At 39.4% G+C, this 15,032-nt stretch overlaps 1 protein-coding gene across 1 annotated transcript in view; it reads left to right on the top strand.

Annotated features, from left to right (window-relative positions):
- Window positions 1-14,510, top strand: part of CSE1L (chromosome segregation 1 like) — a 47,380-nt gene extending 32,870 nt beyond the window's left edge. Inside the window, exons 15-25 of the mRNA XM_008014586.3 lie at window positions 2,079-2,215; window positions 3,344-3,447; window positions 6,017-6,114; window positions 7,247-7,397; window positions 7,536-7,744; window positions 8,727-8,824; window positions 8,919-9,004; window positions 10,020-10,101; window positions 12,106-12,252; window positions 12,704-12,935; window positions 14,271-14,510. Coding sequence (XP_008012777.1) covers window positions 2,079-2,215; window positions 3,344-3,447; window positions 6,017-6,114; window positions 7,247-7,397; window positions 7,536-7,744; window positions 8,727-8,824; window positions 8,919-9,004; window positions 10,020-10,101; window positions 12,106-12,252; window positions 12,704-12,935; window positions 14,271-14,360 — 1,434 coding nt within the window. The 3' untranslated portion in view covers window positions 14,361-14,510. The remainder of the gene's footprint in view (window positions 1-2,078; window positions 2,216-3,343; window positions 3,448-6,016; window positions 6,115-7,246; window positions 7,398-7,535; window positions 7,745-8,726; window positions 8,825-8,918; window positions 9,005-10,019; window positions 10,102-12,105; window positions 12,253-12,703; window positions 12,936-14,270) is intronic.
- The last annotated feature ends 522 nt before the right edge of the window (window positions 14,511-15,032 follow it).

Below are 15,032 nucleotides of genomic sequence, written 5' to 3'. Positions count from 1 at the left end.
TTTAAAAAATGAATTGAGAAAAACAATAGAGAATACCTGCTTCCCCAGTTAGAGTGTGTTGGAATTTTGCCAATCTTAAATGGTATCTCATTGCAGTTTTAATTTATATTTGATTTATTTTGAGTTCAATTAAGCACCTTTCCATTTGAAGGGTCCATTTTCATTTCTTTTCTGTGAACTGTGAATTCATATTCTTTTGCCCATTTTTCTATGTGATTGTTGGTCTTAATTTTTAGAGAATGTTTAGTTTTTCTTCTGATTCTTAACGCCTAGGTCACTTTAATTGTACTAAGAAAAAAATCAAAATGTGCAGTCATTTTATTCCTTTGATGTCTTTGCCCAGTAAAAGTGGTGCCATCTTGCAAAATATTTTAAACACACAAGCAGGAATAAAACAATATGATGATTACTGAAATAATCCTCACAAATCTTAAAACTCCAGGCCGTATTTATTTATACATACTATACAGTGGAGGTACTCCAGGTGCTCCCTGCCCGGTCAGTCCCTTTCTCTCTATAGGTAATTACTGTCATGAATTCAGTGTATTTTACGCCCATGTAAGTGCTTTTCTTATACTTTCACTACATGTTTATGTTTCTGCAAAAATTATTTAGTATTCTTTGGTTTTAATTTTTTTTTTTTTTAGATGGAGTCTTGCTCTCTTGCCAAGGTTCAAGCCATTCTCCTGCCTCAGCCTCCCAAGTAGCTGGGACTGCAGGTGCTCACCAATTTTTGATAGAGACAGGGTTTCGCTATCTTGGCCAGGCTAGTCTCGAACTCCTGACCTCAGGTGATCCACCTGCCTCAGCCTCCCGAAGCGCTGGGATTACAGTTGTGATTCACTACGCCTGGCCTAGGTTTTAAATTTTTGTTTATATAAATGACATCATACCGTGGGTTTCATTTTTTTTTTTTTTTTTTTTTTTTAAAGACAGTCTTCACCCTGTCGCTCAGGCTGGAGTGCAGTGGCATGATCTCAGCTCACTGCAAGCTCTGCCTCCCGGGTTCACACCATTCTCCTGCCTCAGCCTCCTGAGTAGCTAGGACTACAGGCGACTGCCACCATGCCCGGCTAATTTTTTTTGTATTTTTTAGTAGAGACGGGGTCTCACCGTGTTAGCCAGGATGTTCTTGATCTCCTGACCTCGTGGTCCACCCCCCCTCGGACTCCCAAAGTGTTGGGATTACAGGCGAGAGCCACTGCGCCCAGCCTTTTCTGTTTTATTTTGAGAATGGGGTCTTGCTCTGTTGCCCAGGCTGGAGTGCAGTGGTGCGATCATAGCTTACCGCAGCCAGGAAATTCTGGACTCAAGCGATCCTCCTGCCTTAGCCTCCCATTACAGGCATGCTCCACCATACCCTGCTACATCATGACTGTGCTTAACATCGTTTTTGAGTTATTCATTTAGTACCTAAAGTGATCCACCTACCTCAGCCTTTCAAGTAGTTGGGACTATAGGAATTCACTACCATGCCCAGCTAATTTTTTATTTTTTATTTTTTTAAATAGAGATGGGGTCTCACTATGTTGCCCAGGCTGATCTTGAACTCCTGGGCTTAAGCGATTGTTCTACCTTGGTTTCCCAAAGTATTGGGATTACAGACAGGAATGAACCATGATACCCAGCAGGCTTTTCTAGTTTAGACTGATGAATGTTTCAAATTTAGAGGTTTTTAATGAAGATTGTTCTTATATTTGTTGCTTTTTGGGGGTGGGGAGAGGACAAAAAATGAGACACAAATAGGTTAAATAAGTTTTTCAAGAAATATCTGCTAGTGATAATTCTTAAGTTTGGTGAAATCTTAGTCTGCTTCTCTGTGATATTATTCTATGGTATGTTGATTTATCTACAAGATGTTATTTATCCTCATAGTTTTGTGCTCTGAAAAGGAGAATTTAGAAAGTGGAAATTGAACCATTATGTGCAAGTAAAAGTTTTGATCTGGGCAGCAGCATCATCTATTACAGCTTAAAAATAGCAAATTGTTTAAATCAACAGACCCTTCTCTTCCAATTGTTTTTTACTCAAATATGGAATCACTGCATTTAGAGCATGTATATTATTGTGTTTTTTAGGTGCCAAAAGAGCATCTTTTAGTCTCGATTCCTCTCTTGATTAATCATCTTCAAGCTGAAAGTATTGTTGTTCATACTTACGCAGCTCATGCTCTTGAACGACTCTTTACTATGCGAGGGCCTAACAATGCCACTCTGTGAGTATTTTATTCTAAAGTTTTTTAGCCTGGGATAGGGGCTGTACTGTGCTGCTCAAAGATATTTCTGAATGTTTTCATAATTTCACTAGCAGGAAAACAAATGTCTGCTTTTTATTCACTTATACTCTGTCTCATTCTAAAAGGATTTGAGGCTGCTTACCAGAATAGCTGCATTATGACAATACAATTAAATAAACTGGAGCCGAGGAAAGTAACTGGAATAAAGTTAACAAACAGAAATGTGTGTCAAAGGATCTTATATAGTAGTTAAAGAAACTCCAGACTTTATTTGGAGTCTCTTAGCAGCCAAGGCAAAGAGGGAAACTTGGGGAGTTAAAATTTTCACAGTGTCTATGAGATTAAAATTAAAGCAAGAGAATACTGTACAATAGTAGTAGTGGTGTTCTCAGCAACATCATGTAACAATTATTTTCATGTGGCTGTTTGCATAATGTCACTTATTTCTGAGATATGACCAAACCGAATGAAAGTAATTCACTAGGGGCCAAGAAAATAGCTCTTCTGGCCTGAACTAAGGATGAAATACAGAGGAATGGATGGTCTGCCTGTTTTTCAGGCCACTGTTCAACAGTATTATTTCTTGAAATTAAGCTTTGGGTAAGAGATGGAAAACAGTTCTAGGTTCTTTCCTTCATCAAGAACTTGAAGTACAGATACTCTCAGTGGCCAATTAAGAGTAGAAAGGACATCCTTTGAGGTGAGTCAAGCCAGTATCTATCTTCAGGCCCAGAATTTATACAGAAAATAGTTCTGAATCTTGCTCCACCTCCAAAAAAAAAATAAATAAATGATGGAGACTCCTGAGATTCTGAGTTCTGTTCTCAGTGGTAATAGTTACAAACCAGGGACAACTGTTGCAACTTTAGATGTTGTTGGGTTTAGCTGGCATTTTGGTTCAGTTGTATTTGGTTCTCGATGTGCCTTCTTAGGAGATTAACATGAGCACATGTAAAAAAATTATTTTCCTAAACTATCTATCAATTGTCAGTGGTGGGAGATGGCTCAGTTTTATGCTGAGAAGGGTGACATAGTGGTTGCCAAGGGTAATCCGCAGTGACAAGCTCAAGAGTTGGCAGTGACTGAAAGCTGTTTTTTCATCTATAGCTTTACAGCTGCAGAAATCGCACCGTTTGTTGAGATTCTGCTAACAAACCTTTTCAAAGCTCTCACACTTCCTGGCTCTTCAGAAAATGAATATATTATGAAAGGTAGGCTGTTTCCCTGGTGTGCAGACTACAGGTATCCAATCTCAGATTGTAAGGGTAAGTATAACCTGAGTTATACTTCAGGTTATACAGTCTATGAACCAGATAATATTTACCAAGGAGTAAGTTAGTTTAGGTATTTCAAAATGAAAAACATTATCTTGTTTACTGTTGACAGTAATCTTTTTTTTTTTTTTTTTTTGAGACGGAGTCTTGCTCCATTGCCCAGGCTGGAGTGCAATGGCTTGATCTCAGCTCACTGCCACCTCTCCCTTCTGGGTTCAAGTGATTCTCCTGCCTCAGCCTCCTAACTGGGATTACAGGCGCGCCCCACCATGCCCGCCTAATTTTTGTATTTTTAATAGAGACAGGGTTTTGCCATATTGGCCAGGCTGGTCTCAAACATCTGCCTGCCTCAGCCTCCCAAAGTGCTGGGATTAGAGGACACTGCACCTGGCCAACAGTAATCTTAATTTGATATGGAACCTCTCGTTACAGAAAATGTAGCAAAGCCCTTTTTTTCTTCCCTAGACTGAGTTTCTTTAAGGCAAAGAAGAGATCATGCAACATTTATTAACTGCATGTTCATCTTGGTAGGGGCGAAATGTGGGTGCCTGTGGTAGACTCTATACAAATCATCTTCTTACATACTGCCAAGGACACAGGCAGCTGTATGCATCCACAGTCCGGTGTATCCATCCACCAGGCACTACATTAGTTGGGTGTCCTGGTGCCAGCTCTGAATTTAGAGACAGTCTCAGTGTTTTTCACTGTTGAATCCCAAAAGCCTAGCACATTGGGTCATAGGAAGCACTTTTCACAGAAACTCCCTGATCCTTCCAGTCGGGATCAGAAATCCTAGAGTGGCTGTGTGTGTCTGGGTGTATGTTTCCAACACTGTCCTTCCCCCAACAATGATGTGTAATTACTGTTGTTTAATGTCTTTTTTTTTTTTTTTTTTTTGAGATAGAGTTTGACTCTTGTTGCCCAGGCTGGAGTGCAATGGCACAATCTCAGCTCACTGCAGCCTCACCCTCCTGGGTCCAAGCATTTCGCCTTCTTCAGCCTCCCGAGTAGCTGGGATTACAGGCATATGCCACCATGCCCAGCTAATTTTGGATTTTTAGTAGAGACGGGGTTTCTGCACGTTGGTCAGGCTGGTCTCGAACTCCTAACCTCAGGTGATCCACCCGCCTCGGCCTCCCAAAGTGCTGGGATTTCAGGTGTGAGCCACTGCGCCCAGCCTTAATGTCCATTTCTATGAGAGCAGCTAACTAGTTTGTGGTCTTCATTACTGTGTTTTTAGGGTATGTAAGTATACACAGTATGTAATACCTTCTCTGTACAGCTGTATGAGTGAATGAAATAATTATGCGCCAGCCTAGTGGAGGAGCACCAATTTATCCTCTACCCTTTTAACCCAGGTCAGGGAAAGATTTTCTCTAGGAAGTGATGTCTAAGCTGAGATATGACCTAACCGAATGTTAGGTGTGAGGGATAGGTAGCAATCTGTTGAAGGGTGGATGAGTCTTTGGCTCTGGTAAAGGAGGAAACATTATGTGCACAGTTCAGGAGGCAAGAGCAGATGGCTTTCTATCCTTTCTACCTGGCATGTATTTGGGGCTCTGCTTAGTAAACATTTATTTTGGAAATGTTACTTGTGGAAAGAGCTTTCACATATTTTTAGCTGACAAATTTCTTTTTCTCCCATGCTTCCTATTTTTAACCCATTTATGGTCTTACTTTTGAGCAATATTTTTGCAATTTGGACTCTCTGTGGCTTTACATGTATTTTTAGAATTTTTTAAGGCTCCTAATCTCCCTTTTTTTGAGTGAGGTGGGTAGGCAGTTTTCTCTTTCAGTTTCCTGTAGTATGAGATCATGTTTCCTTTAGGCTAGGGCTAAACATTTTCTGATGCTGATTTCTTTTTTTTTTTTTTTGAGAGAGAGTCTCGCTCTGTCTCCCAGGCTGGAGTGCAGTGGCATGATCTTGGCTCACTGCAACCTCCGCTTCCCAGGTTCCGGTGATTCTCACACCTCAGCCTTCCGAGTAGCTGGGACTACAGACATGCACCACATACCTGGTTAATTTTGCTATTTTTAATAGAGATGGGTTTCTCCATGTTGGCCAGGTTGGTCTCAAGCTCTGGCCTCAAGTGATCCGCCAGCCTTGGCCTCCCAAAGTGCTGGGGTTACAGGTGTGAGCCACCAAGCATGACCTCTGCTACTGATTTCTAAGAGAAAGAGACCCCCAAACAGTTCTCTCAGACTCACCTGCTCCATTCATGTCAGCTCACTGTTTCTTCCTCTTAGCCTCTTTAGTTCATTATTTTTTAAACCTTGAGCCTTCTAGAAATACTTATTTCCCAGCTAAATTTTGTTGCCAACCCCTGTCCTAATTTTAAAAGGAAGGGAAATTTAGATTATTTTTAAATGTGGAGAGCTATCTCGGGGTTGTCTAAGCATCTTAAAATTAAGTTGATGAATTAGTGCGCTTTTTTCCCCCCAGTTGCTCTCTTATTCTGAAGTTTAACTAAACTCTATTTGTTTTTGCTGTTTTTATATTTTACAGCTATCATGAGAAGTTTTTCTCTCCTACAAGAAGCCATAATCCCCTACATCCCTACTCTCATCACTCAACTTACACAGAAGCTATTAGCTGTTAGTAAGGTAATAGAGCCAATTTTGAAAGTGGGGTTCCTTTTTTATTTGCTCCAAACTGTTTGGGCCTCAGAACTCTTTGGCATTACGTTGAAGCTTTAGAGAAGGTCTATGAATTCTTACTGACGAGCCGCTAATGTACTTTTCTGAAAGTGTGGGCATGCTGCTAGATTGGAGACATAATAGCAGTCACCTTTAAGTGTATGCTAGAAGCTTGAATACATTTTCATTCTTATTACAAAAGTAACGTGTTTATTGTAGAAAAAGAAAGTGCAGATGATCCAGAATTACCTTAAATAGAGTTAAGTAGGCTTTGCACTAAATGGATATAAAAGAGGCTATCTGGACTTCCATGAAATGATAATTAAAATTCCTTTGTGTTTTCTTCCTTACTCTTATTTCTCAAAAGGAAAGTTTACTCTTCGATCAAAATTTTACAGATACTTAGATTCATGTTTATTAACACTGTTTTAGAAAATAAAGTATCAGTTTAAGGCTGACAATTCCTTTTTAGATGCTATTCTTGATCTTATGAGAATTAGATCAATTCATAGGAAGTGTTGGAGGGATTTTGGAGAACAGAGTGATTATTGTTCAACTGAGTAAGGGTCTTTGGATTACTTAGGGCCTTGAGGGATGGAGGGGGAAGGGAACCCAAGTCTCCACCTCCCATACGTATACAATCTCATGTTCTGATTCAGATTTGTATGCTAATAGCCTTCCAAGAACCTGTTTAAAGAAAAACGGGGTTTTGTTGCTTAAAAAGAACATAAAAAGCTACTCATTTGGGGGATCATCATTCAGTAGACATAGACATTGCGGCCCACAGAAGTTAAGGCTAGTGGCATTACTAGGACTTAGTATTTCTTCTCTGCAAGGGCACATGGGTTTAAGACAAGTTGCTTACAGCTCTGGGAGCTGAGGTTTGTATAAGCAACTCTGTAACTCTGAAGTATTTTTTTCATAGTGGACTTTGGGCCATTAAAAAAAATTCAGATGAACAAGTACTAGATTGTTGTAATTAGTGTTTTTTTCTTAATTTTGATTTTTAAAAAATAATATGGCCTCTATTTTAAATGTGTTTTATAAAGGTTAAGTGTGGATTATTAGCATAATTGGCTTTTTTTTTTTTAAATTTCAGAACCCAAGCAAACCTCACTTTAATCACTACATGTTTGAAGCAATATGTTTATCCATAAGAATAACTTGCAAAGCTAACCCTGCTGCTGTTGTAAATTTTGAGGAGGCTTTGTTTTTGGTGTTTACTGAAATCTTACAAAATGATGTGCAAGGTAAGTTAACGAAAATTATTTTCTTTGTAATGGAATAAAATTAACATTGCTATAAAATGCAGCCTGCCTAAGCGATGTGGGCCTTTTGTGTCAGTCATTCCTTCTGAAGCTCACAGCTGTTTTTACTTTTATCAACAGAATTTATTCCATACGTCTTTCAAGTGATGTCTTTGCTTCTGGAAACACACAAAAATGACATCCCGTCTTCCTATATGGCCTTATTTCCTCATCTCCTTCAGCCAGTGCTTTGGGAAAGAACAGGAAATATTCCTGCTCTAGTGAGGCTTCTCCAAGCATTCTTAGAACGTGGTTCAAACACAATAGCAAGTGCTGCAGCTGACAAAATTGTGAGTCAAGTTTTGATATAACTGTAATTTTATAAAGTAGCTTGGAGAAACTGGGGATGGCAGATGTTTGGAATTTTTTTATTTAAAATAAATTTAAGGCTGGGGGCAGTGGCTCAAGCCCACCACTTTGGGAGCCTCTAGTGGAAGGATCCCTTGAACCAAGGAGTTTAAGACCAGCCTGAGCAACATGGTGAGACCTATCTCTACAAAGAAAAAAAAAGCTTTTTAATTAGCTGGACACAGTGGAGCATGCCTGTGGTCCCATCTACTTGGAGGGCTAAGGTGAGAGGGTTGCTTGAGCCCAGGAGTTTGAGGCTGCAGTGAGCCATGATCTCACCATTGCACTCCATCCTGGGCAACAGAGCTAGACCCTGTCTCTTAAAAAAATGTAATAATAAGGGAAATAATTCCTAGAAAATGTTATGGTATGTTTTATTAGAATTCTGTATCCTTTAGTTATTTATATCCATGATGGAAAATTGTAAAAACAGAGCCAAACAGGTTGATTTTAAGAACTTAACTTTGGTCAGGCGTGCTGGCTCACACCTGTAATCTCGGCACTTTGGGAGACTGAGGTGGGCACATCACCCGAGGTCAGTTCAAGACCAGCCTGGCCAACATGGTGAAACCCTGTCTCTACTAAAAATAAAAATTAGCTGGGTGTGGTGGTGCGTGCCTGTAATCCCAGATACTTGGGAGGCTGAGGCAGGAGAATCATTTGAACCTGGGAAGCAGAGGCAGTGAGCCAAGATCACCCCATTGCACTCCAGCCTGGGCAACAAGAGTGAAACTCCGTCTCAAAAAAAAAAAAAATTAATAGCTATGTGGGAGGAATTTTTCCCCATATGTTCCAGAAATAAAGAGAAAAGGATAATTAGATTATTACAGTATGAACTCTGTTTTAAGACACATATCATGTTTAACTTTTTGAATAATTATTCCTGTTGGTTAACCATTTGCTCTTGGATCTCATTTCTTACAGCCTGGGTTACTAGGAGTCTTTCAGAAGCTGATTGCATCCAAAGCAAATGACCACCAAGGTTTTTATCTTCTAAACAGTATAATAGAGCACATGCCTCCGTGAGTATGACTGCTTTGTGCATTTATTCAGAAATTTTGTTAGGTGCTCAGAAAAGTGCTGAATTTATATTGTTGATTTTTTTAAATTCTTTAGTGAATCAGTTGACCAATATAGGAAACAAATCTTCATTCTGCTATTCCAGAGACTTCAGAATTCCAAAACAACCAAGTTTATCAAGAGTAAGTAAAATCATCTGGATGTTCTGCAGAAGTAATGAAAGAAAGTAGCTAAAACTCTTAGACTTTATGGTTGCAGATAAACTTTTTATCCGTTTTAAACTTTATGCAAAAAATACTTGGCCACGTGTGGAGGTTCACGCCTGTAATCGCAGCACTTTGGCCAAGTGAGGCGGATCACCTGAGGTCAGGAGTTCAAGACCAGCCTGGGCAACATGGCGAAACCCTGTCCCTACAAAAAGTGCAAAAAAATTAGCCAGGCATGGTGGCATGTGCCTGTAGTCCCAGCTGCTTGGGAGGCTGAGGTGGGAGGATCACTTGAGTCCCAGAGGTTGAGACTGCAGTGAGCCAAGATTATACCCACTGTACTCCATCCTGGGTGATAGAGTGAGACCCTGTTTCAAAAAATATATATATATATATTTTAAGGGCCTGGTGCGGTGGCTCTCATCTGTAATCCCAGTACTTTGGGAGGTGAAAGTGGGAGTATTCCTTGAGCCCAGGAGTTAAAGACCAGCCTGGGCAACATGGTAAGACCCTGTCTCTGCAAAATAGCCAGGCATGGTGGTGTGTGCCTGTAGTCCCAGCTACTCAGGAGGCAGAGTTGGGAGGATCACTTGAGCCTAGAAAGTTAAGGCTGCGTGAGCTGTGATCACCCTATTGCACCCAGCCTAGGTGACAGAGTGAAACCTTCTCACAAGAAAAAAAATAGTTTAAGATGTTTGTGTTCTCCAAACATTTAGTGTCAGTCATATTGTGTTCCAGAGGTTGGTTTATGGTTGGATACCAAAACATTTTTTCAATAGAGAGAATGATATAAAGAAATATAAATCAAAGAGAGATGGCATGTAAAGGTCTAGGATAGAAAGGCAAGTTTTGTATTTATTAGAAGGCAAGTATCGATGCCACAGCCTTTGGATGTTAATGATTATGCATAGGTTTATTTTGCAGACTTCTCAATTACCAGTTCAGTGTGTAAGAGTTCTCTGTGTTGATATTCTGCATCTTCTTTCAACAGGTTTTTTAGTCTTTATTAATTTGTATTGCATAAAATATGGGGCACTAGCACTACAAGAAATATTTGATGGTATACAACCAAAGTAAGTTTGTTTTTATTATTTTTTAAAGGAAGACAATGTTTTGACTTTTTTTAAGTACAAATCAGTATCTCTGTCTTACAGATGACGTTGTGGTTCTTGGTATGGAGATGGTATCTGTGGTTTTCAAAATATTCTTAGTTATTGGGTGTAAAGAAAAAGTAATCCTGGCCCAGCTCACGCTCGTAATCCCAGCACTCTGGGAGGCTGAGGAGGGAGGATTTAGCTCAGGAGTTTGAGACCAGCCTGGGCAATATAGTGAGACCCCATCGCAAAAAAAGAAAACACATCCTGGAATCATTTTTCTGATCCTCTAGTTAGAGGACCCTCTACACACTGGCATTCTCCACAGCCAGTGTTCTATATTATGTTAAATGGTCAGTGTTGTCTCCAGGAGCCTGCCTTATTCAAACTAACAGCAGAAAACACCACATGTTCTCACTCATAGGTGAGAATCGAACAGTGAGAACACTTGGACACAGGGCGGGGAACATCACACTCTGGGGCCTGTCATGGGGTGGGTGGCAGGGGGAGGGATAGCATTAGGAGAAATAAGTAATGTAAATGATGAGTTAATGGGTACCGCAAACCACCTTGGCACATGTATACATATGTAACAAACCTGCACGTTGAGTACATGTACTCTAGAACTTAAAGTATAATTTAAAAACCAAAAAAACTCTAACAGCAGAATTTTCCTTCCCCCTTTTTTAAAAAATCATGCTAATCTTCTCCATATTGTTCCAATTTTAGTATATGTGCTGCTAATGCAAACGCAGCAGAATTTTTCAAATGAGAAATACTTAGGACCAATAAAACTTTGTTTTTGACTTATCTGGTAGATATGCAAAGAATGTATCTAGGTGGCATTTCCCATTAGGGAATAAAACAATTATAACGAAAATAAAAAGAACAACTATTAGGGAAAATTTCTTTGGAGACGGTTAGATCACTGTACCTCAGTTATGTCTCAAAAATTCTACATTGACTAAAAAATGAATTACTCTGGAAAGCAGACCAGAAAACATGGCTTCCGGCAGTAGGGGATTTTGAGGAAATCTCATGCACTGCTAGTGGGAGCCTGAATTAGCATGATCTTTCTGGAAAGCAAAACATAAGGACTTTTTATCCAGAGCATTAGAATTGCCATACTCTTTGAGCCATATTTCCACTTCAAATAATTGATTCTATTAACGCATAAACTGAGGATTTTGCATCATTTAGAATTGTGGAAAGCTTCACTTCTAGCATGTTTGCAACAACATAGAATGGCCAAATTATTTTAAACAGCCATTAGCATTTATATACCTGCAGGTATGTAAGCAAAGACAGTTGGGAAGCTTATAACCCAAAAATGTTAAAACTAGTTGTTTCTGGGTGGTGGGATGATGGGTGATTCTTTTTTCACTTTTTGCTTCTCTCTGCCTTTGTTTTGTTTTGTTTTGTTTTGTTTTGTTTGAGACTGGCCAGGTGTAATTTTTAAAGAAAAAGGCAGAGAGGTCTAGGAATGGTGACTCACGCCTATAATCCCAGCACTTTGGGAGGCTGAGGCAGGTGGATCACTTGAGGTCAGGAGTTCGAGATCAGCCTGGCCAACATGGTGAAACCCCATCTCTACTAAAAATACAAAAAATCCGCCAGGCGTGGTGGTAGGCGCCTGTAATCCCAACTACTCAGGGGGCTGAGGCAGGCGAATTGCTTGAACCCCGGAGGTGGAAATTGTAGTGAGCTGAGATCGTACTGTTCCACTCTAGCCTGGGCAACAGGAGCGAAACTCCATCTCAAACACAAAAAAAAGATTATGGCATTTGGCTTCAGGGTAGAGGTGTGATGGGATTTTTTTATGTTTTGACTTTCAGTCTCTTCAGCTGATCACAAACAGCAGTCTTGTTATTTAGTAATTTATTATATTCATAAGAAGTAACTGAGTGTAAATAACATCTAAGCATTTTACTATTTCATTATAGTGATGGTCTAATATTGAGTGGATTTATTTTGCTTTAATAGAATGTTTGGAATGGTTTTGGAAAAAATTATTATTCCTGAAATTCAGAAAGTATCTGGAAACGTAGAGAAAAAGATCTGTGCGGTTGGCATAACCAAATTACTAACAGAATGTCCCCCAATGATGGACACTGAGTATACCAAGCTGTGGTAAGAACTTGGTTTTAATGTTTTTGTAAGTTATAGCTTCCTTCCCATATGACTGTAAAATTAACAAAGCTTAGTCTCTTGGGGGCCAAGAGAATTGTGGTCTGATCTCAGCTTATCCACAAGCTACCATCAGATCCAAGACATGATTTCTGGATCCTTCTGGGCCTAGAATGATCTTGTTTCCTGGTTCTTTTTCAGGGGGATTCATGGACCCCTTTAGGAGTCTGATCTAGGTTATCTCTAAGACAGTTTTATGACAGAAGCCCAACTAAACTGACTTATCTTTAAGGGGAAGAACTGAATAAGCCAAGAAAAGAACCATCTTAATTTAAAGGTCCCTTTTTATTCTTGAGACCATGAATCTGTAATTTTGTGTCTCTGAGTAATTGCTGCTTTTAAGTCTTCAGGGTATTTTCTTGACCTTTTTATCTCTTGCTTTCTTCCAATCCAGGACTCCATTATTACAGTCTTTGATTGGCCTTTTTGAGTTACCCGAAGATGATACCATTCCTGATGAGGAACATTTTATTGACATAGAAGATACACCAGGATATCAGACTGCCTTCTCACAGTTGGCATTTGCTGGGAAAAAAGAGCATGATCCTGTAGGTCAAATGGTGAACAACCCCAAAATTCACCTGGCACAGTCACTTCACAAGTTGTCTACCGCCTGTCCAGGAAGGGTATGTTCTACTCTGTGATAAATGAAGACTTTAATGGGAGGGCAAAAGGATAGTAGTTGTTCTGGTGTCTGTTTTCATTGGTGGGCATAATAAAACGAAATCTCATTGAGTTACAGCAAGCTTATTTTCTTTAATTAAAAACACTGAGCCCCTTTTTTTCTTGTATTATGTACTACAAATATATTTTAAGTGAATGGATTTAGGAGTGAGAACAAAGGAAAAACCCCTTCAATAGAAATGTGTTTATTTCCCAGATCGAAGTAATCCATCTGTTATTAAAATGTGGTAGCATTTTTTCACTTTTATTTATTTTTATTTATTTATTTATTTTTGAGACAGGGTCTCACTCTTATCCAGGCTGGAATGTAGTGGTACAATCATGGCTCACTGCAGCCTCAACCTCCCAGGTTCAAGTGATCCTCCTGCCTCTCAGCCTTCCAAGTAGCTAGGACCTACTATACCCAGCTAATTTTCTATTTTTTTATGGAGACAGGGTCTCCCTATGTTGTCCAGGTTGGCCTCAAACTCCTGGGCTCAAGCCATCCTTCTCCTTCAGCCTCCCAAAGTGCTGGGATTACAAGTGTGAGCCTGGCCACAGTTTTTTTTTTTAAATTGCAGCATACTCAGAAATTAATAGACCACAGCATAAACCTAATAATGGCTGTATAGTTGCATTTTGTCAGCACTTATTATAGAGTTCTTACATGTTACCTGATAAAATACATATTTTTCAAGCCAGACACACTGATTTATGCCTGTAGTCCCAGTGCTTTGGAAAGCCAGGGCTGCAGTAAGCTATTATGGTGCCACTGCAATCCAGCCTGGGCAACAGAGCGAGGTCCTGTTTCTTAAAAAACGTGTGTGTGTGGTGTGTGTGTGTATATATGTATATATGTTTTTCATTGTATTATTACGGAGACTTTCAAACATACATAGAAAGAGCGTAATGAAGCCTGCATGTACCCAGCTTCAATAATTACCAGTATCTTGCCAGTTTTGTTTCATTTGTTTCTCCTTTTATTCTCTGTATTGAGCAAGTCTTAGACATCGTATCGTTTCACCTGTAAGTACCTCATTCTCCATCATTAACCAGTAAGAACTTTTTAATTAACCACAATACCACTATCACACCTAATAGTAGTAATTCCTTATGGATCTATTCTTTAGACCTATTTTTGAAGGCATTCAAGCAGTTGAGTTTCTGGAGAATCTTTGGATGGTGATTAATGATTGGCTGCTCTTCCCAGAGCTGTGGCAGCTTTCCCGTGGAAGATGGGGTTTGTATTGGTGCACCAAGATCTCCAACAGCCAGTGTGTGTTTCCCATCTCTTGTAGGTTCCATCAATGGTGAGCACCAGCCTGAATGCAGAAGCGCTCCAGTATCTCCAAGGGTACCTTCAGGCAGCCAGTGTGACACTGCTTTAAAATGCATTTTTCTAATTGGCTAAACCCAGATGGTTTCCCAGGAAATCACAGACATCTGAGCACAGCTGCATTAAAACAAAGCAAGTTTTCCTTTTGAACTTGTCACAAATTCCATCTTGTAAAGGATATTAAATGTTGTTTTAACCTGAACCTTGAGCAAATTAGTTGGTTTGTGTGATCATACATTTATGTGGGTGGCTTCTAGTTTGCAACTTCAAGGGACAAGTATTAATAGTTCAGTGTATGGCATTGGTTTGCGTTGAATATTTGCACGGTTTGGATAATCTTAAATTTTGACGGACACTGTGGAGACTTTCTGTTACTAAGTCCTTTTGTTTTGAAGCTGTTGCTATTTGTATTTCTCTTGTCCTTTATATTTTTTGTCTGTTTCTTTATGCTTTTATTGGAAATGTGAGTAAAGAATTACTTGTGTTACTTGCCAAGCAGTGCACATTTCATAGTTTTAAATCTCTAATCAGCAATAAAAATCCTAAAATATGTACCTAAGAACATCTTAAGGACAGGTTTTCGGTGCTCTCTCATGCTTTTGTAAAAATGAAGAATTTCTTTAAATTTCTCCCTTTTCCTTTCCTGGACTCTATAAAATCCTAATTTCTAAATCATATAAACTCAGATTATTTAGTCTTTTTTAATATGGGGGAAGGGGCATTA

Source organism: Chlorocebus sabaeus, chromosome 2, assembly GCF_047675955.1.
Source record: "Chlorocebus sabaeus isolate Y175 chromosome 2, mChlSab1.0.hap1, whole genome shotgun sequence".
In the NCBI taxonomy this organism is placed as follows: domain Eukaryota; kingdom Metazoa; phylum Chordata; class Mammalia; order Primates; family Cercopithecidae; genus Chlorocebus; species Chlorocebus sabaeus.
The sequence above is the reverse complement of the archived record's forward strand: the minus strand, read 5'-3'. Positions and strand labels throughout refer to the sequence as shown.